Source organism: Salmo salar, chromosome ssa05 (genome assembly GCF_905237065.1).
Source record: "Salmo salar chromosome ssa05, Ssal_v3.1, whole genome shotgun sequence".
Classification (NCBI taxonomy): domain Eukaryota; kingdom Metazoa; phylum Chordata; class Actinopteri; order Salmoniformes; family Salmonidae; genus Salmo; species Salmo salar.
In genome coordinates this window covers 52,797,976-52,820,536 of record NC_059446.1, presented here as the reverse complement: position 1 = coordinate 52,820,536, position 22,561 = coordinate 52,797,976, and the positions used below count along the sequence as shown (strand labels likewise).

Here is a 22,561-nt window from a genome sequence, read left to right as displayed (position 1 = left end):
TATGCCTATAAATGATGGTCATTCCTTTTTTGGGGGCAGGGCACATTATTTTTGACCATATTGGCAAATGACTGCATGTCTTATCCATGGTTTGAAATAATAAATAATTATTTTTGATGTGTTACACAGGCAGCACAATTCTGACCTTTTTCAACTAATAGTATTTTGACCAATCAGATCAGATATTTTGCGAATAATTACGCAAAGGATTAGAATTGGTCTGCCTGTGTAAACGCAGCTTCAGTTGAGCAACAAGTTGTGAACCAGTTGAATGTGTGGAGTTTATGTGCAACTGTGCTAATTATGAACTCTTACTGATGTGTGGAGCCTTATACAGCCATTTGTTTACAGTAAAGATTTAACATAAGCACTTTGTAGCCTATAGCTTAAAATAAAAAAATGTGTGTTTTGTTTTTAGAATTAAAACTTTGCTGAACTTACGGTGACTGTCACGGCTGTTTGAAAGAGCGGACCAAGATGCAGCGTTTTCGTAGTTCCACATGTTTTATTTAAATCAGTGAAACCGAATGCAACAATTAACACTTTAAGTAAATACAAAACAACAAACCGTGACGCTGGAGGAACATAAACCTCACGAAGAACAATCACCCACCAACACCTGTGGGACAAACCTAAACTTAAATAGGACCTCCAATTAGAGACAATGACAACCTGCTGCCTCTAATTTGAGGTCATGCCAAATAACACCAACATAGAAATACAAACCTAGAACCAAAACATAGACATACAAAAACCAGACGAACACCCCCTGTCACGCCCTGACCTAATCTACCATAGAAAATAACACTCACTATGGTCAGGATGTGACAGTGTCCCCTTAATCCCACTGGAAGTAATTGCCATGTTCTCTTCAAATACATTTTATGAGTCAATTCGTCATTTTATGATGCAACCTAATCAAGCTATTCGATTATTTCGAACAAGAAACAGCACATTGTACAATAAACAAGACAATTATGTTTATATGGATGACACAGGACCTACTGCCAACTAGAATTAAAGTTATAAACAGAACCATCCATATATGTCTCATGGGCTATTAACCAATGAAGATAACGATTGATGGCGTTGTCAGAATCATCCATGCATTGGTTTTTGTTCCTCGTTTCAGTCTTTCGGTAAGGGAATACTAAAACCATTGGCCTACATAAGAAAACTCTCTTAGGTCCAGTAATCAAGAATACATTAAAAAGTGTATTGCATTCTGTGAACCTCAACCTCTCTCCTTCGTTTAAACCACTTGTCTTGGCTTTCTTTTCAACCACGTTGTTTCAAATACCCACAAGGGCTCGTGGTGATAAGGATATCTAACACAACTTTGAATCTAAAAATTGTTTATCTCTTCCTGAAACACGTTTCCCTGTCACTATTATGTTTTTAACACGATTGTAAAAAAAAAAAAAGTTCGCAAATTAACACTGCAGGGCTTATTTTAACAGCATAACTTCATTATAATAACGTATTATGTAATTTTCGTTAATATCGTTGGTATATTAATTAAATAATGGGCAGATATATAATAAATACAATGATAATAATACAAATAATTATTGTTGTATTATTATATTTGTACTATATTTTAAGCATCATAATTAGTATTATTATATAACTACTACGCCTATACCACCTCAGAGCGACGTCAATGAGAGCGTTAAATAAGGGGAGTTATTTGGTTTATTTTTGCTTCATTAATCATTCTACAAGGAAAACAGTCAACAAGAACTTAACATTTGTGATCAATCATCATCGATCTGGGAATTCGTTTGACCAGATAGGCCTGTCTTTTCATGCCACAATTCCAGAAGAGGTGTATGCTGAAGGCAATTGTTTCGTTTGCGTCGTTGCGGTTTTATTTCTTTAGGCTACTCTTCGAACTTACTGCTGAAGATTTGGCTATGAATTGAGTCAAAATCCACTGGCTACATCAAAATGCAGTGATTTATTTGATGATGACCGAGCCAAACCTCTTCGTGGCAGTCCAGTCCCCTCCCCCTCCCCCTACGATGCGTCACCTCAAATGAACCACAACCTCTCCAAACCAACTTTTTGCATCCATCAGCAACATTGCGACAGCAGCAAAGTGACTGATTACGATGGAACACACTGAGTATTCAATATTAACCCAATCACGTTACACCTAATTTCGTCACCCAATTTCGAAAGCGAAATAGGCCTAGTTATAACATGGAGTTGTTAAGAATAACCTATTATACCCTCTATTATTTAAGGAATATTTATTAAACATAAATTACGCACACATTTGATTTATACATTTTAAATTCAACATCTCCCATATATGGGCCATGTTCGGATGTAATGTTGTCTGGTGGGTTTGCAGTTGCCTCTGACCATTTGCGTTGTATTTTATTAGGCTGTGTGGGGTCGATGGCCGCTAAATTCACACTCAGGACAGAGAGAGATGGAGGGGGTGTGGGCTCAGGGCTAGCGCCGTGATAAGCAGTGGTGCGGTGGTCTCTCTGAATTGTGATTGGTCACTCGACATATGTGGGGCCCTCCAACATCAGGAACGTGCAATTAATCATGTAGGCTAATTGGGAATCACGTGGACATGACCGAGAGGGTTGGGGTTGGTTGGTGGTAGGAAGAAGATGCTCCCTGGTTCTTTCTATATTGACCAAGTGTGAAAACTGACCAGGGGAGGAATAAAGACGTGATCCAACGCGGAGCGGGGCCCGAGACGTCCAGGCAAAAACACAGGGGGGACAGGGACTGATATAGGCGAAAGACAAGCGGCACCGAACATGGCAGAAGGTAGGCCAATAATTTGGACTAAAACACTTTGATTGGTTATTTGGTTTGACGCTATAAAGCCAAGGAGTCTCTCTGATGGCCATAGATGAAGAGGTTTAGGGGGCTGGGTTACCTTGCATTGTCTTTTAGATCTTGGGTAATTCTTCTACAAATTCTTTCCTGTCACCCCCACCCCTCATTGTTTAGGGCAATAAGTTGCCAGAACCTTTTGTTTATTTCGCCCTCCCACTTTCCCCCCGAAGTTGAGCTTTTGCTTTACAGCGCATTTGGCATGAATGTGGGAAGCCGTGGGCATTACGCTGCTCGGAAGGGGAAAAGGATAGCCTACATGGGGGGCTCAGGGCTAGCGCTGTGATAAGCAGTGGTGCGGTGTGCGGTGGTCTCTCTGAATTGTGATTGGTCACTCGACATATGTGGGGCCCTAAAACATCAGGAACGTGCAATTAATCATGTAGGCTAATTGGGAATCACGTGGACATGACCGAGAGGGTTGGGGTTGGTTGGTGGTAGGAAGAAGATTCTCCCTGGTCCTTTCTATATTGACCAAGTGTGAAAACTGACCAGGGGAGGAATAAAGACGTGATCCAACGCGGAGCGGGGCCCGAGACGTCCAGGCAAAAACACAGGGGGGACAGGGACTGATATAGGCGAAAGACAAGCGGCACCGAACATGGCAGAAGGTAGGCCAATAATTTGGACTAAAACACTTTGATTGGTTATTTGGTTTGACGCTATAAAGCCAAGGAGTCTCTCTGATGGCCATAGATGAAGAGGTTTAGGGGGCTGGGTTACCTTGCATTGTCTTTTAGATCTTGGGTAATTCTTCTACAAATTCTTCCCTGTGACCCCCCACCCCTCATTGTTTGGAGCAATACGTTGCCAGACCCTTTTGTTTATTTCGCCCTCCCACTTTCCCCCCGAAGTTGAGCTTTTGCTTTTCAGCGCATTTGGCATGAAAGTGGGAACCCGTGGGCATTACGCTGCTCGGAAGGGGAAAGGGATATCCTACATTAACTTGGGTGCTTCCTTTGACTCAAGGCGTGAATTGGCAAGATGGGTTCTGTCTCTAACCAGGAATTCCCAGGTTGAGTAAAAATCTGACGATATATTGTGTTTAGTGTAGTCTCTGTCTCTAAAGAGATATATTATGAATATCAGCTTACGAATGTACAATTGTGTACAGTATGGAACTATTTTCCTTTTAAATTGCCTAGTCAATACCAAAACATGCTTTATTTTGTTCGCAATGGACTAACCCGACTCAAGTTCTCGTGTTGTTGACAAAGTAGGCACTTGATAAATGTAAATGTATATTTTACTTTTTGTAGACGAATTTTAAAATGTAGTCTTGTAAATTAAAATTAATTTGTTTTATTTTTATAAGTAACTTTTTTCTGTCGCACAAACGCAGCTAACAAGAGGCCCATAAAATTCAGTTCAACTTAGGCTAGCCATTTAAGTGATATATTAGGTTTCGTAATTCGTTTCGTGTTGGACTGTGTTGTTTCTTCACATACGAGTACACTTAATATATACTCACTATGAGTGTGAAATATAAATATCCTAAGTGTGAAAGATTGAATTATAAGATGGGAGAATAACAAATAATTCTAGCCAGAGTTAGACCTAAAGATAATTGTCATTAAGGACCCATACAATATTGTTGTTTATGTATTGAAATTATTTGTAGTAGGTCTATATTTAGGCCTATGGATATGATTGGTTACTGATCAAATTAAATCGTAACATATCGATCGGGTTTGCAACGACTTCTCCCCGTTTTCTACCTAAGGGTTATGGATGCGTGAGGAAAAACAAGGAAAGAACGAAGCTGAATGGCAATTTTACGCGCACACTCCTTCCTTGTCTTCTGGTAAATAGTAAAACGAACATTGTTTAACATATTGTTCGAAATTACAGGAGTCTGCAAGACCGAAGAGGATGAAGGACCAAGCACCGAGGAGGACTCGGAATCTTTCCACGGTGTCGGCGTCTGTAAATGGTTCAACGTGCGCATGGGCTTTGGGTTTTTGTCCATGACCAACCGAGAGGGGGTCCCGCTCGAGTCTCCGGTCGATGTGTTCGTCCATCAGGTAAGAGGGGCGCCTTGGTTTTAAAATGAACTGATTTACCGTCTACTTCTCACACCAAATATGTGGTGAATGGTGGTCCACTATACATTGACGCAAAATAACATCTTCAGGCAGTTTCCCTTCTCAAACGAGCATGCGTTGCTGGCTTACCATGTGACCTCGTGGTCATGTACAGTGGGGTCCAAAATCATGGACACACTTGATAAAAATTAGCAATAATGACTGTATAAAATAAAATAAAAATAAAATACTGAGCTATATTGTATGCAAAAAAGAAAACAAAACGGAAAGTATGTTATTTTATTCTAATACAATTGCTCAGAGAAATATATATTATTTGTTATTGACCAAATTGGTTTGGGTGATGGCAAGTAGCGCAGTGGTTAGCGCATTGTGCCAGTAACCAAAAGGTTGCTAGATTGAATCCCCGAGCTGCGAAGAACTTGTTCTTAACTGACTTGCCTAATAAAATATCGATGGTTTTGCAACAATTTCTCCTGTTTTCTACCTAAGGGTTATTAATGTGTGAGGAAAAACAAGGAAAGAGCTACGCTGAGTGGCACAGCAGTCTAAGGCACTGCATCTCAGTGCTAGAGGTGTCACTACAGACACCCTGGTTCAAATCCAGGCTGTATTACAACCAGCTGTGTCCATAAGGGAGTCCATAGGCAGCACACAATTGGCCCAGCATCGTCTGGGTTTGGCAGGTTTAGGCCGTCATTGTAAATAAGCATTTGGTCTTAACTGACTTGCCTAGTTAAATAAAGGTAAAAAAAAAAAAAGTTTAGTTTAACAAGTCAAAATAATTGACACCCCTAAAGATTGTTATAAATAATGTAGTCAAAAGATTAGTATTTGGCCCCATATCCTTAGCACTCAATGACTACATCAATCTTGTGACTCTACAAACTTGTTGGATGCATTTGCAGTATGTTTTGGTTGTGTTTCAGAGGGTCAAAGATCATACCCCCAAGACATTCAAACCTCCCCTGTTATTGGTAATAGTGAGAGGTTATCATGTCTTGGGGTTATGATCTTTGACCCTCTGTAACTTTCTCGCTCATCATTATTCACAATTCATTCAAGAGTAATTTTGACCCCTACCTTTCTGAGATGCAGTGCCTTAGACCGCTGCGTGACTCGGGAGCCTATTGACTGATAAAGGCACTGTATTATGAGCTGTCTTGTTTGCTAAATGAACAAATGAAGAAGGCAGTGGCATATAGCAATAGAAGCACAGTGACATATGCCTCAATGCGTTCATACTTGTGGCTTATTGGGTGTGTGGCTTTCAGTTAGTTATTTTTGGCGACCAATCCCATGAGAGTGAATGTCATTCCAGTTCATCTGAATGTCATTCTAGTGCACTGCTTGCTATGAATTATATCTGATGGTGTTTGCATGTTTAGGTAAAAAGACAAATAATGTCCGTTTGGCACACTGCCAAGTAGAGATATTTGCTCGATCTGATTGGGTGGGCCTGGCTCCCCATTGGATCGGCCTGGGCACACCTTTACCTTACATGGCTGGGTTTAACGTCTAACCTGACCAAATTCACATAGAAATGTGAGATAAAGATCAGTCATTCCCATTAAAAGCAAGTCTAAGAAGCGGTAGATCAGTTCTATGTGCACTATTTCTAATCTTCCCATATTTTGGCGTCATTTACTTTCAGTTTTGTACATCAGCTTCAAACAGCTGAAAATACAATATTGTGGGTTATGGAAAATATATTTCACAGCAGTTTAGATGGTACAATGATTCTCTACACTCTGCAGTGCATTCGGAAAGTATTCACACCCCTTGACTTTTTCCACAGTTTGTTAGTTACAGCCTTATTCTAATATTGAGTTAATACACATTTTTCCTCATCAATCTACACACAATACCCAATAATGACAAAGCAAAGACAGGTTTTTAGAATGGTTTGCTAATGTATAATTTTTTTATTTTTTAGATTTTAGATTTTTTGTGTGCAAATGTATTAAAAGATAATAAAAAACAGAGATACTATATTTACATAAGTATTCAGACCCGTTGCTATGAGACTCAAAATTGAGCTCAGGTGCATCCTGTTTCCATTGATCATCCTTGAGATGTTTCTACAACTTGATTGGAGTCCACCTGTGGTAAGTTCAATTGATTGGACATGATTTTAATAGGCACACACCTGTCTATATAAGGTCCCACAGTTGACAGTGCATGTTAGAGCAAAAACCAAGCCATGAGGTCAAAGGAATTGTACGTAGAGCTCCGAGACAGGATTGTGTTGAGACACAGATCTGGGGAAGGGTAACAAAAAAATGGCTGCAGCATTGCAGGTCCCCATGAACACAGTGGCCTTCATCATTCTTAAATGGAAGAATTTTGGAACCACCAAGACTTCCTAGAGCTGGTCGACCGGCCAAACTGAGCAATCGGGGGAGAAGGGCCTTGGTCAGGGAAATGACCAAGAACCTGATGGTCACTCTGACAGAGCTCCAGAGTTCCTCTGTGGAGATGGGAGAACCTTCCAGAAGGACAACCATCTCTGCAGCATTCCACCAATCAGGCCTTTATGGTAGAGTGGCCAGACAGAAGCACCTCCTCAGTAAAAGGCACATGACAGCCCGCTTGGAATTTGCCAAAAGGCAAATAAAGAACCAGGAGAAACAAGATTCTGTGGTCTGATGAAACCAAGATTGTACTCTTTGGCCTGAATGCCAAGCGTCACGTCTAGAGGAAACCTGGCACCATCCCAAAAAGATGAAAACCTGCTCCTGAGCGCTCAGGACCTCAGGCTGGGGCGAAGGTTCACCTTCTAACAGGATAACGTCCCTAGGCACACAGCCAAGACAATGCAGGAGTGGCTTCGGGAAAAGTTTCTGAATGTCCTTGATTGGCCCATCCAGAGCCCGGACTTGAACCCAATCAAACATCTCTGGAGAGACCTGAAAATAGCTGTGCAGTGACACTCCCCATTCAACCTGACAGAGCATGAGAGGATCTGCAGAGAAGAATGGTAGAAACTCCCCAAATACAGGTGTGCCAAGCTTGTAGCGTCGTACTCAAGAAGACTTAAGGCTGTAATCACTGCCAAAGGTGCTTCAACAAAGTACTGAGTAACATTTACAAACATTTAAAAAACCTGTTTTCACTTTCTCATTATGGGGTATTGCGTGTAGATTAATGAGAGAGAGAAAAGTATTCCATCTATTTTAGAATAAGGTTGTAACGTAACAAACATGGTAAAAGTCAAGGGTTCTGAATACTTTCTGAATGCACTGTATATACATTTGTGCGGACACATTTTTAGAAGGTGATGCAAACGGTTCTCCGCCAGTTCTGTTTGTTTAGACTGTCTAGAGCCCTTAAGGCTCGCACACATTGCGTCGAAAGTGGATCTAGCTTTTGTCTGCCGATAGCACGCAGTGGTTTAGGGAGCACCAGCTGTAGACCTCTGACTGACAATGTTTTTCATCCGATTCTACATGTTAAATCAGTGCACACTCGCTTCACAAATCACGTTCAGAAGTGCTAAGTACTCTTGGCCAGCAAACGCTATTGGTGTATCTGAGCCATTACATGTAATTATAACTATTTCCTCCTTTTCAGAACCGCTGCTTTTTAGACCATTTATTTAAGCTATTTGAACTTTTGATCTGTTGAAATGGCCAGGACTACAATCACAACGCAAATGAAAGGTTTTCAGGAAGAAATCATTCTTTAATATTAATCTATTTCTCAATAAGTAATTTGTATGACTAAATACTTATTTAATTTTTCCCAGAATGCAGACATCCCTCTTCTAGTGCCGCCACTCTAGATTCCAAGCCTTTTAAAGCATATGTTTGAATAAGTGAACAATATCTGTTAACGATGTAACTGGGACAGTGTCCTCCTGAACCCTGTCCTTTGACATCTTACATAATGACTTCTCCACTGATTTCCTCCCCTAGCCATCAGGGTTCGGGTCAATTACATTTCATTTGAATTCAGGAAGCAAGCTGAAATTCCAATTCCAATTTTCCTCAATGCTTGAAAAATTCGGAATTAGAATTACAGTTTACTTTTTGAATTGAAATGGAAGTGACCCCAACCCTGCTAGCCATTGTTAGGAAGGCGAGATCATGTGTGTTCAATGTTCATCCATGATCGACGGATGGGCATTATGGCTACGGTGCATTATGGCAATGGGGCTTTGGCCCCGAAATGAGTCGCTGCATGTCAGGGAGAGAACATGAACTCCCGGGGCCTTCTAGCCTTTGTGTGCAGGTGAACAATAGGACCACGCATCCCAATGAAGCATGCTCCTCTCGGCTGTGACCGAGCCCCTCAGCCCCACTTTGTCCTAGCAGCAATCCCTTCCCATTGTCTTCTTTCTCTCTCTCCTCGTATGTCTTCATTCATCTACCCCACTCTGTTTTCTTCAAGCTAGTATGGACATAGCCTACAGTAGAGATTCATATCACCCTCTAATGCACTTCACCAGGTTGGTAGGGTTTAAGACCATACTAGGAGTCTCCTTTCTCTTTCCACATGGTATGTTCTCTGTGTTGGGGGTGGGTATGGATGGACCTGGAGGGGGGGGGTCACACGTGTGAGGGGAAGTGAGTTAACGGTCACTGGGGCCAATGTTCAATGGAGCAGCTTTTCAACTGGGCACTTTTGTCACCCAAATGGATTTATGGATGACCCATCGTGTGTCCCAGATCTGCTTGTAACTTCACAGCAGATGCTCATCAGTGACCATTAGAGTATTAAGGAACGGTTCACTTTAATGTAATGCTAGATGCTATTGCATTGCTAGTTTTCATTACACAATAGATGCAGTTCTTTGTAGGCCATGCGGCTTGTATCTGAATTAGTGTGCTGGTTAAAATACAATCTATGGCACATCATTTTTTAGGCTTTTCTTTTCAAGCTAGCCTAATTGTAACTGTTTAAAGCTTCCCATCAATGCAACTGCACAGTTACACACATAGTGTTGTTGATATTTGAAGCAATATGCAGAGAAGGCTGTCAAAGAAGGATAAATCAGATAGTGGCAGTTTCCCATTCACAGATGAATCCTAGTCCTGGACTAAAAAGCATTTTCAATGATTGAGCTTGCTTTTTAGTCCAGGACTAGGCTCAATCTGGGTCTGGGAATCCACCCCCTGGTCTTTAAATATATCCTTAAGATTTCCTGAAATAATATAAGATCTTCCCAGCCTGACAATGGCAGCCATTGACATTTCTGGAGAGGAAATTCTCTGTGGTAAGCATGGCTGATGTCTTTCCGCTCCTAAATTGGGCCAGGAACCTAGACAAATGGCACTACTTGGTGCCTGGGAAATACCTAAATGAGGTGGCATAGCCCTTAGTCTTGTCCTGACACTGACCTGAGCATGAGAGAAATAATTGGGTTTTTGGCTCTACAATTGTGGAATTTTGTTTGCAGCACAATATTGATCACCCTCTAATGGTGAAATTCTCAAAGGTTAGTTGAAACTTCATTGCTAATCATATCAAAATCAACGATATCTGCTGCCTTGTTGCAGATATACCATACCACCAATCCAAAAGCTATTTTGGAGGGTTCTTGTTTTACCCAGGCTGCCCCTGGCATGACCCCTTAATGCACAGCACATTCCCCTTTTTCATAGCCTCCCCTTTCCTCTCTCCATTTCTTCATCCCTTCCTCCCTCATTTTCCCCTTCTCCAAGGCTGTTTTTATCTCATGGCTGAACTTCTCTCTGCTGAACAGCGCTGCCTGGGTCAACTGAGGTGAAGGCAGCAGAATGGGATCTGAAAAAAAGAGTCTGTAGGATACTGTAGCTAAAGTACTGGGTCGTATTAATTTGTCACCAATGAAACAGAATGGGACTATTTTAGTTTTCCACTTCATAACGTTTAAAACGTTTTCTGTTTTGTGCCCTTAGGAACACGAACCTGGTTTAATGTTAGCATAGTCTTTAGCGTTGATCTTAGGATCATGGTGCTGATTGTGTCCCTACTCTTGAGCTGTTGAATGCTTTCAGGCTTTGAGTTTATATGGATTTCATTCTAAATGTATCCAATTTTAGTAAAACAATCAATCTGTTATTAAATCAAAGCATGCAGGTACCTAATCATTTGGAGTGAGAATGTGTTCATTCTCAACTTATCTGCGTATCTCTCTGCCAAACAACCATCCAAGGAATGTCTCCCTGACCCCACCCTACCCCACCCCACCCCACCCCCACCCTACCCCACCCCCAACCCTATCCCTCCCAGCAAGAATCCTGCAGTGGTGGTTAGTGTGTTAGTGGTCTTTTGTGACGTAGTTGGGAAGAGAGGTTGGGGGTAGGGGACGTAGTAGTGCGGAATGCTGGTCCTTTGGCAGCGGGGGATGGGTGAAGGTTATCACATCAGGTTTACCACTCAAACACAGGAGACACACAGGCCACTGTGGCCAGTGTTGGGCAACAGACCATTGCAGGCTAGTGAGGGAGGACAAATAGTCTGTCTGACAATAAGAGGCTTTGTAGTTGTTGTTTATTTATGAGGTGAGACAGAATGATCAACAGTCAGGAGACTTAGGACAGATGCCAGATAGCTCCTATCTCTGTCAGAAAAGTTTGAAGATAGCATAGTGTTCACAGGGGTCACTGCTCAGCGTCTCCCTTGGCTGACTATTAGTTGATTTGTTAGCTGATGCTGTAAGATTTTTGCGATTGCGTCATCATTGATTTGGAACATATCATGCAGCAAGACTTCAGTTCTTACGATCTGTTGGTAAGAATGTGTAACAACTAAACAATCCTCCAAGATATGTCTGAAATGCCTCTTGGAAAGTGTTCAAAATGTGATATTTGATATGACCTCTGAAAGGTTACAGGGCCGTGTTCACAAGAGTCTCATAGTAGGACTGCCAATAAAGGATCAGATTTTCCTTTTAGATCATAATAAATAGAATTATATGGATAGGGGGAGCTGATCCTAGATCAGCACTCCTACTCTGAGATTCATTTGGAAAGGGGCACAGGAATGAAGGTGAAACTGCTAACACTATTCTGACGTTTCTTTCTCCTGTCTTTCTCTGCCATCCAGAGTAAGCTGCACATGGAGGGCTTCCGCAGCTTGAAGGAGGGCGAGGCGGTCGAGTTCACTTTCAAGAAGTCAGCCAAAGGCCTGGAGTCCCAGAGAGTCACTGGGCCGGAGGGCACACACTGTGTGGGCAGCGAGAGGAGACCCAAAGGCAAGAGCGTCCAGAAACGCCGCTCCAAAGGAGATAGGTGAGTGCCTGCCTTGTCTGCACACTCTGTTTGTACATCGAATGTGGACAAGGTATACACTAAACTGTACACACTGAAACAGAAAAATATGATCAGATAAGCAACAATGTATATATTAATCTTACACACATCTATGTATACCATAGTAGGGGTCAAACATACTCAAAAGATGGTGGCCCAAAGTATTTTCTTTATTGTGGTTGGATCTCACATCTGCAATGGTCCATCCATTTTGGATATGATTCAAAATGGTGTTTCAGTTTTATCCTGTTCTGTCCTGTTCTTCTTTTCCTTGACCCCCCACCCCTGGCCGTGGTTAGGGTCACACAGGCAGGCTTGACGTGTGACCTGGATCAATAGCTGTTTAATTCTGGACGTCCCTTGTGGAGTTACACCCAGTGGTTCTCTCTTCGAAAACCTTTTCCAAACCTCTTCCACAGAATGTGTTTTTGTGGTGGTAACCTGAACTGGTAATATTAATGTTTCTGAATCACTTTAGATGTGGATTATAATTATCCTGTCATTACAGTTTAGAACTAGTAAAATATGAAATATTTAATTCTAGGTGTTTTTATTTATAAAAAAAAAGAAGCTTTATTTAAGTTGGCAAGTGTTTGATGTTGAAATATTACTAATATTAGTTATAAAACCAATTTACAAAAATACGAGTTGTTTGGACTTGTCCCTGTAAAATGGTTCTAGGTAGAACCATTTTACCCATAAATAACCTTACTTGAAGCCTTTTTTCCATTGAGAAGGTTCCGAAGAACCCTTTTGCATGGAAAAGGTTCCATACCCCACCACTTGCATAATGCATTCCATTTAAAATGCACAAGGCGGGCCAACATTGTGGGTCCTTTGTCCATTGTGGATATTGTGATGGGTTAGAGAGGGGTATCAATGTGGCCTCCTGTCAGTTGTGATTAGGCCCAGAGTATAGTCAGGGTGAGAATGGAGATTGTTAAGGCCTCAAAGAGTCCTGGGAGGCCTGTGGCGCACGATTCACTCTCCCAAGACTATGCTGGTCCTTGTAAGAGGAATCATATGGGGCCAACTCCAACATTTTCAATGGAGAATAAGATAAACTGTTGTATGTCTTGAAGAGTAGTCAGTACATAGGTCTAAGATTCTAAAGGATTTTTGTCGATGACTTTTGTCAATGGCATATTTAATATTCTTTATTAGGTTGCGGTGTTTGCATGGGATTAGAAACAGAGGGCCCTGCCACTTGTTTCACCAGTGTTATCTGGACTCTCCATATTTCTTAAAATATGGCCAAAATCAGCCACAATTTATTTTCTGATTCCACCTTAAGGCTTCCGAGCCGAAACAGTTCGGAAGGGTTTGTGCATATATTATGACGACATTTTTGTTCATTTTGGACTTCGGTAAAGTTTTTTTTTCGGTTGTCCGGACATACGAAATGTTTTCTTGAGACAAGCTGAAGTCAACAGCCGAAGTCTACGCCCCGTCATCGGTGATTGGTCAAAAGTAAGGATTCATCAGTAAAGCCTTCAACGAGAGATTTTTGCAATTTTTTTTTATTGAGAAATACTGTACCAAACATCTTAGTTAGATGTAAAATTGCACGACTAAGATCTCCTCGGCAAAAACGTCAAAATCAATGACAGATTTCTTGCGTTATCTTAGATTAATTCTGACTATTTTGAGGAAGTGTACTGGCTACGGTGACTCAAAATGGACAAACAGTACTACTGCCATTCAATTTTTTTCAAGCGAAGGTATTTCAAGGTAGTATGCGAGCACACATGTTCGGTTCGCCAAGCCAACTTCGGCTAGTTGCCAGCCGAACTGAAGCATGCTGACGCATTTAGTAGGTATATATGATGCAGGGAGGGAAAAAACCCCTGTCCATTTAATTGATAACAGATGTAGGAGCCCGGGAGGGGGTTAGAGGTCACGGTAACCATGGCAACCGTGTACGACTAAAATATAGGGGGTTGCGGGGGTTAGCGAGGACCGCGGGGGTCAGAGTTGGGAGATCATTGCTGCGGCTTTTTAGACAAAGGACCACTTCCCTTTTCCTGCACGCGCTCCCTAATCAATGTTGAGACAGTTGGGCCTTGACACCAACCCAACGGCCAGTGGTACAAAGAAGCAACTGACCTCCTTGAGCCTCCCCTGACCAAGCCTCATCTGCATCATTGGAGGAAGGGGGTCCTTAATAGCTCCTCAGTGGCACAGCAGTGGTGACAGTCCCAATGCCACTGCCCATCTGTCAGCCGCCCCTGGACGCGTGGCTATTCTATAGGTCCTGTTTAAACCGAAGCTATCAAAGGAAGGCTACTCTTATGGCTACCATTGACCCCTAACCCTTCTGCATGGACTGTGATACTCTGTGTATGTTCTATGGAGAAGGAATATAATTGATGTAGCTAAAAAGACCTCATTGCAGCAAAGTACTGTGGACAAAGAATGAAAAGGGTGGTTCATTTGTAGATGGGAGGCCATTCAAAGTTACAAATAGCCTACTGAAACATACAGAGAGAACGTGCTTTTATAAACAGCGTACATCCTGTAGAAAAGAATTGTTATGTTCAATTTGCATTTGCACATGGGGTAGAACAAAGATCATTTGCACTTTTTAACCCACTTTTAACCCTGTTCACATGAAAAGGATGGTCATAGGCAGTGCTAGAGCCGTCACTACAGACCCTCGTTCGATTCCAGGCTGTATCATGATTGGTAGTCCCATAGAGCGGTGCACAATTGGCCCAGCGTCTTTATGGTTTGGCTGGGGTAGGCCGTCATTGTAAATAACAATTTGTTCTTAACTGACTTGCATAGTCAAATAAAGGTTAAATAAATACAATAAATAAATAGGCCACTGCATGGAACTGGCCAGAGTTCTTATTTGGCTGCTGCAGCACTAGCCTAACTGGCATATGCTGCCCTCTTGTGGATTGCAGGTGACAGCGCATCTGACTCAATAAAAGATCAGGGGCCATATGTAGGGAAAGGAGGGATACCTAGTCAGGTACAACTGAATGCATTCAACTGAATGGGGGGGGCTGCCTTAATCGATATCCACTTCATCGGTGCCCGGGGAGCAGTTGTTGTTGGGGGTTAACTGCCATGCTCAGGGGCAGAACGACAGATTTTTACCTTGATCCACTAACCCTTTGGTTACTGGCCCAACGCTCCTATCAAATGTAGGATCTTAATTTGAACCAGTGTGCTTAAGCAGGAAAAGAATCCTGTATCAAGGGCTCCTGAGTGGCACAGTGGTATAAGGCACTGCACATCAATACAAGAGGTGTTGCTAAAGTCCCTGGTTCAAATCCAGGCTGTATCACATCTGGCCAAGATTGGGAGTCCCAAAGGGTGGTGCACAATTGGCCCAGCGTTGTCTGGGGTAGGTTGTCATTGTAAATAAGAATTTGTTCTCAACTGACTTGCCTAGTTAAATTTTTAAAAGTTGGATTACAATTACTGGACATTTTTGTAGGTGTTGATATACATTTTTCTTAAGGGAAAATCAAAGTCTGAAATTTCAAACTGGAAATGACAAACTTCAGAAGCCTTTTTAAACCTCAAATACACAATACAGTTTTTTACATTGCAGGAAAGTTCTCCTGTAACAGGGTGATCAAATGAAGATCCTACATCTGTAGGATCAGGTCCTCACTGTCCATACAATTCTATTCATTGTGATATAAATGCTAAGTTGATCCTAAATCAGCACCCCGACTCTACAACGCTTGATACATATTGCCCAGTCCTACATTTATCAGCATGTTGAGGGGATCAGTTTGAGCAATGCGAGGTTCAGAATCACTGATCTTCATCACATAATGATTGAGATGCAAGGTGATTTGTAGATCAGTGATTCTGTGCAGTGTCTTCAATTTCAAACAAGCCGTCTTGTTTTTTAGGTGCTACAACTGCGGAGGCCTGGACCACCATGCCAAGGAGTGCAAGTTGCCACCGCAGCCTAAGAAGTGCCATTTCTGCCAGAGCATTGCCCACATGGTTGCCAACTGCCCAATCAAAGCACAGCAGTCCTCGCCACGTTCTCAGGGAAAGCCCTCCTCCTTGAAAGGAGACGAGGAGGAACACGGCCACTCGCCCCCGTCCCCCGTGAGCTCCGATTGAACGAGGAGACGCAGGGTGGAAGCTGGGGGAAGCACAGAAGCCAATCAAACTGCTTTACTGGAAAGATGGCAAGTTTCCTTTCAACTATATATGATGCTTTTGGAACTACCTCAGGTTTTTGTAAACAAAACGATCATGAAGAATGTACTGAAGTTAATCTTTTTTTGGTGTAACACTCACAAATACAGCTGTATTATTATAGCACTCAGGAAATATTTGTACAAATGTATGGAACTGCTAATGAGGGGTTTAAACTTGTAATAAGTTATGGCACATCACATATTACTTTGATGCCTTTATAGAATAGAAAGTTGTTTATTTTTTACAGAGCAGATAATGAGAAACCATGCCACTCACACTGGCATGCTACTATACTAAACTCACCAGGAAGCTTAAAATCACAGTGTCAAGTAGATAGCTAAACACTTTTGCTGCCTTACAACTTCTTGACTTTCCTGATTGTTACACCCCTCTATATCCGACAAAGACAGAGTTGTGACGCTACACCTCTGCAAATGAATGTTAGTCTCATGGGTGGTAATGGGTGGGTACATATGAACCAACAGGACAGGGTATTGGGTAATAGCTAGAGGCAATGTATTGGCGGCTGCCAATATTGTAAGTGACCATCCAGATGTCCTGGGGACAAAGGAATGTCAAACCAAAAAGTATGTCTTCTATGGCCAGCTTCTGGTTGTTGTTGTTGCGTCATTTCTTTATGTTGGGCCGGCACAATGCTGTCTCTTAGGTGCTCAGTCTCCCTCGTGGCACGTCTGATCTGCTGCTGCTACATTACAACCAGACACTTGGACCCTACAGATGTAGGATCTTAATTTGATCACCCTTTTGTTGCTGAGAATTTTCCAGCACAGCAGGAAATGCAACTTGTAGTGTATTCAAGGCTTCTAAAGTTTGTAATGTCCACTTGAAAATGTCTGACTTCATTTGCCCTAAAGAAAAATGTATCAACCCTTATAAAAAATTTGCATTAATTATAATCCACATAATAAATCACATTTCCTGCTGCTGCAGGATTATTTTCCTGCAGTAGCAAACAGCCTTAAATTAATATCTTACATCTGTATAATCAACTTGATCATCCTCTGCTTAGACTACATACATCAGCATTTGGAATTGAGTCACTGACTCCAGTAATCACACCAATACCTATGAAATGTATCAAACATAAGTAATTTACCATGTAGAAATCAGATGCAAGATTTTTCTTGTCTTGTTTATACTTGACAGTCAATGCAGCAGCAGCATCAGGCGTTGTCTGCTCTCTTAGAAAAAAAGGTTCTGCTTAGAACCATAAGGGTTCTTCGAGTGAAAAAGGCTTCATGTAGAACCCTATCCCACCACAAAGAACCCTTTTGAGAACCATTTTTTTTCAAGAGTAAAAGCGGGAGCAACACATTTTTAATTCAGTGTCGTCAATTACTAGGTACCTATTTAAGACATTGCCTCCAAGCAGCTTGTGGGGACTATACAGGAACACCACAGTTGTAGTCACAAGGCACCAAAACGGAAGATAACCAACTGAAACAGGGAGGGACTACCAGATTTTGTCCAATAAGAAACGCTTGTTTTCGTTTGTTGCGAATCATTTCTGCTACCATGTGCACTAATGAATATCGACCCAGCCCTGCATGGAGGTGCATTTAGAACTAGCTAAGCCAATCAGCCTTTACTCCCGTTTTACAGGAGAAGCTGAAAGACAGACCTATAACATCCAATTAATATATATTTAGAATTATTATGAAGCCTTTTTAAAATAGTCCTTGTTATTTATTTGTATCTACATTGCGCTGCAGCTTCTCCTCATATTCAGGTTTAGGTCACTCTGTGATAGCCTGGTCCCAGCTCTGTTTGTGCCGTCTTGCCAACTCCTATTGTCATTGTTACGCCAAACAAATACAGATCTAGGTCCAGGTTAACTGTGATGGGTTTTCCATTACATTCCAGACATCAGATATCTTAGCCACTCATGTCTGCCTTTATCTTGTTCAATGCTGTTTGAGTTTAAAGGGACGTAACACCCAAAATCGAAGTTTGTCAGATACCTCAAAAGGGTCTTCTGTTGAGATAAGTCCATGTCCCAGGCAAGTTTTGTATCCAGCTATGCCATAATCCAAAATGGAATTGCAGTGCTTATCTTTTCCATTAATTTGGGGTTGAGGCATATAGCTGGATCTACACCACCAATGGCAAAGGATGTGCATTCATCTTGACATAAGATGACTTTTGTGGTCTAAAAATATCAGGACAAATTTTATGACCTTTTTAATAATGATTTAGTTCTCTTTACTTTGCCTTGTATGATTTACTGCTACGCACAATTAGCTTTCCAGCGATGGGGGCGTGTTGTGAATCTTCTCCTTTTATCTATGCCAAAACCAATGCAAATGTCACTCTGCACTAATCATGTAGGGGGTGCATCATTGTATTCTATTCTATTCAGTTTAATCTTATGAATATGTGTTCCATATTTGTATATTTTGATTTACAAGATACTTTTGTATGTAGGTGGTGAACGAAACATATATAACCTCCACTCAGGCTTGTCTCTCAGGAATCACAAATCTGAAAACTCAGGGAATACTTCAGATTTTTTCAAAGGCTTGGAAGGGGCTATGGATGGGATTGGGGTGCAATGTTTCTCTATATTAGTTGTATGTGTGCAGTGAAAGACAAGGGAGTGTTCTGGTGCCAAATCAAAGTGCATGACAATAAAATGGTAGAGGACCCCTGGGTCCAGTTTTGAATGTCTTGGCATAACAGTAAAACTCTCTTTTCTCTAATCTGCACAAAATGCTTTAAAATGCCAGTTAATCATGAAGAATAAAACAAATTCTTAGAGTGTCCTTAAAACTAGTCTTAAAATGTTTTGACATGTGAGACTATATGAGTTGTTATTACACACAATATTATATACTCATACCTTGTCAACATATCTAATACCACACCTGCTGATGTTCTCTATTTTGCCCTACGTAATAATGATAGGCCTGTAATATTCCTCTATTATTGTATTTTTCCCTCTATAATTGTTGTTGATGGGGAGTTTTGGAGAATATTGTTACCATATTAAGGGATTGGGGCTAGTAGTATTATACACATTGGGGTTGTCTCGTCTCAATACGTGGCTAAAACCTGGTATTTCAGACTATCAATGACTAATGTGACTATCCCAAATTGTTGTTATTGGGTGATGGGATATATTATTTTCCAAGGCCCACTGTTTAAGTAAGTGATACATGTTTTAACTCAGGATTCTGTCATGTAAAGAAATGTGGTGAAAGCACATGTCCATTGATTCAGTCATGTGGGACTATAGCGCACATAGAACATCTGTGTATAATAAGAGTCACGTTTTTTTTTTAAATGAACATCTGTACTTGCCGGGTTTAGAAAATGTGGCAGGATGAATGTCAATGAATGCTGATTGCCACTGATGACCTACACGTATACCCTTCCCATTAAAAAAGAGACACACACCCACGTGTATTTTGCTCATCTCTGGTTAGTAAGCCCTCTGATTATTCAATTACATCAGAGTTGTTTCACAATGTATCACTCTCTACTATCGCTCAAATTCTCCACTGTGGACTGATGAAAAGTAATATTACTCATTTCTGCAGAGGTCATTGCTTAGATCATAACACTGTTTCACTGTTCTGGACTAGTAGAAATAAGCAATGCAAGTGCCAAACTGAATGAATATAATGTAAACAAAGCTATGTTGTACCTCAATAACTACATCAGCTAAATTGGTATCTTGTATGGCACAGCGAAAGTTTTTTTTAAGCATGTGTGTTTGAGCAAAAACTGTTTTACCTCAACCTATTTTGACTCCCCATTGATGTGTTGTTGTCACATTGTGATTTGATTGTTGGTTGTTAGATGGGTTAGATGTATCTTAAAAGGCAAAGTACTGAGTATATTATTATGTCCTCAGGGTTACATGGAAACCACAGAAAAACATATAGGCTACTGCATACACAAGTGCCCCTTGTGTCATGTTTATGATTTTTGTGCCATTACAACATTTGTGATCATAGGCCATTTGATGCAGTGGTATGGTATCTATGGGGGATGTTGCCTGTCATTTCCAAAGAATGTGCATTTATTATACTGAGGAATGTATCAATGTTTACTGCCATAAACCTTTGGTTCTTGGACCATATAATCTTATGTTCAAGTATTTCAAGCACCTCAGGAAACTGGGGTGATTGGTTGGATTTGTTATTCACTTCCTCAATTCGTTAAATGGTGTGAAGCATGCATTCCCAAAAAAACTGTGACTAACAGTTTACTGATTTGTGAAGATACTATTTCCTACTAGTTAATAATAAACATCTGCCACTATTCAATGTTTTTCCTGTTGTAGTTTTTTCTCCCAATGTATATGTTGTTTACACATTCTTTAGAATAAAAGTTGTCTAGCCTCTGATTATTTGCATTAAATGGGCGAAAACTGTTCCGCATTCATCCCCTAGGGGCAGTCTACTCTTGTTTATACTCTGACCAGAGTATGTCAGCGGAGCGATAGAAAAAAGGTCAGCTCTGCTCTACTTTATGCAAATTGTACACAGCCACAGCCGCGGTTAACCAATTAGGTGAGGAGCAGATGTTTGCTTGAAAATCTTACTTTCACGAAACACTGTCATTAGTTCCGGGCAAACACAACCAGAAGAAGATGGAGGAAAGCCAGTCATCGCTGTGTCTGGTTTTCCAATTCTATATGATTTTGCTTTGCTAGAATACAGAGACAAATTCATAAGGACAATGGTATGGAGGAGGATTGCAGAGATTGTTGGTGTTGATGGTGGTTGAAGAGAGATTTACACAACAATGTTTGCTTGTGCTGCTAGCTAGCTATGAACATCAAGCAACCTAAACCTCAAAACTGTGATCAAAGCCACCATTTGTGAATGTGTTGAGTAAATTAAATTGTGAAATGTGCCCACCAAAGGATAGAAATCAGCAGTAACACGCATTATAACATTGTAAATGATACACTAAGCATTAATTTCCCATGTAATATGATACTAATTGGATTATGGTATCTTAACATTATGATTCTCATATAAACTCAGCAAAAAAAGAAAGGTCCCTTTTTCATGACCCTGTCTTTCAAAGATAATTCATAAAAATCCAAATAACTTCAGATCTTTATTGTAAAGGGTTTAAACACTGTTTCCCATGCTTGTTCAATGAACCATAAACAATTAATGAACATGCACCTGTGGAACGGTCGTTAAGACACTAACAGCTTACAGACGGTAGTTCAATTAAGGTCACAGTTATGAAAACTTAGGACACAAAAGAGGCCTTTCTACTGACTTTGAAAAACACCAGAGGAAAGATGCCCAGGGTCCTTGCTCATCTGCGTGAATGTGCCTTAGGCATGCTGCAAGGAGGCATGAGGACTGCAGATGTGGCCAGGGCAATAAATTGCAATGTCCGTACTGTGAGACGCCTAAGACAGCGCTACAGGGAGACAGGACGGACAGCTGATCGTCTACGCAGTGGCAGACCACGTGTAACAACACCTGCACAGGATCGGGACATCCAAACATCACACCTACGGGATGGCAACAACAACTGCCCGAGTTACACCAGGAACGCACAATCCCTCCATCAGTGCTCAGACTGTCCGCAATAGGCTGAGAGAGGCTGGACTGAGGGCTTGTATTCCTGTTGTAAGGCAGGTCCTCACCAGACATCACTGGCAACAATGTCGCCTGTGGGCACAAACCCACCGTCACTGGACCAGACAGGACTGGCAAAAAGTGCTCTTCACTGACGAGTAGCAGTTTGTTTCACCAGGGGTGATGGTCGGATTCGCGATTATCGTCGAAGGAATGAGCGTTACACTGAGGCCTGTACTCTGGAGCGGGATCGATTTGGAGGTTGAGGGTCAGTCATGGTCTGGGGCAGTGTGTCACAACATCATTATTGGACTGAGCTTGTTGTCATTGCAGGCAATCTCAACGCAGTGCGTTACAGGGAAGACATCCTCCTCCCTCATGTGGTACCCTTCCTGCAGGCTCATCCTGACATGACCCTCCAGCATGACAATGCCACCAGCCATACTGCTCGTTCTGTGAGTGATTTCCTGCAAGACAGGAATGTCAGTGTTCTGCCATGGCCAGCGAAGAGCCCGGATCTCAATCCCATTGAGGGCATCTGGGACCTGTTGGATCGGAGGGTGAGGGCTAGGGCCATTTCCCCCAGAAATGTCCAGGAACTTGCAAGTGCCTTTGGTGGAAGAGTGGGGTAGCATCTCACCGCAAGAACTGGCAAATCTGGTGCAGT

The 22,561-nt window shown here is 41.6% G+C and overlaps 1 protein-coding gene across 3 annotated transcripts; it reads left to right on the top strand.

Annotated features, from left to right (window-relative positions):
- Positions 1-2,526: 2,526 nt before the first annotated feature.
- LOC106605111 (protein lin-28 homolog A) lies at positions 2,527-16,240 on the top strand. Of its 3 annotated transcripts, none has more exons than XM_014200434.2 (4): positions 2,527-2,793; positions 4,714-4,886; positions 11,940-12,124; positions 16,021-16,240. In XM_014200434.2, the coding sequence occupies exons 1-4, from the start codon at positions 2,784-2,786 to the stop codon at positions 16,238-16,240; spliced, it is 588 nt and encodes a 195-aa protein (XP_014055909.2). In that variant the 5' UTR covers positions 2,527-2,783. The 3 variants fall into 3 exon arrangements, with proteins under 3 accessions (XP_014055909.2, XP_014055908.2, XP_014055906.2); XM_014200433.2 differs by lacking the exon at positions 2,527-2,793 and adding an exon at positions 3,191-3,473; XM_014200431.2 differs by lacking the exon at positions 2,527-2,793 and adding an exon at positions 3,566-3,877.
- The last annotated feature ends 6,321 nt before the right edge of the window (positions 16,241-22,561 follow it).

Coding starts and splice junctions, on each gene's coding strand:
- LOC106605111 (XM_014200431.2), top strand. CDS start 3,847: ATGGGTTCTGTCTCTAACCAGGAATTCCCAG. Junction 3,878..4,713: donor CTCTAACCAGGAATTCCCAG/GTTGAGTAAAAA, acceptor TCGAAATTACAG/GAGTCTGCAAGACCGAAGAG. Junction 4,887..11,939: donor TCGATGTGTTCGTCCATCAG/GTAAGAGGGGCG, acceptor TCTGCCATCCAG/AGTAAGCTGCACATGGAGGG.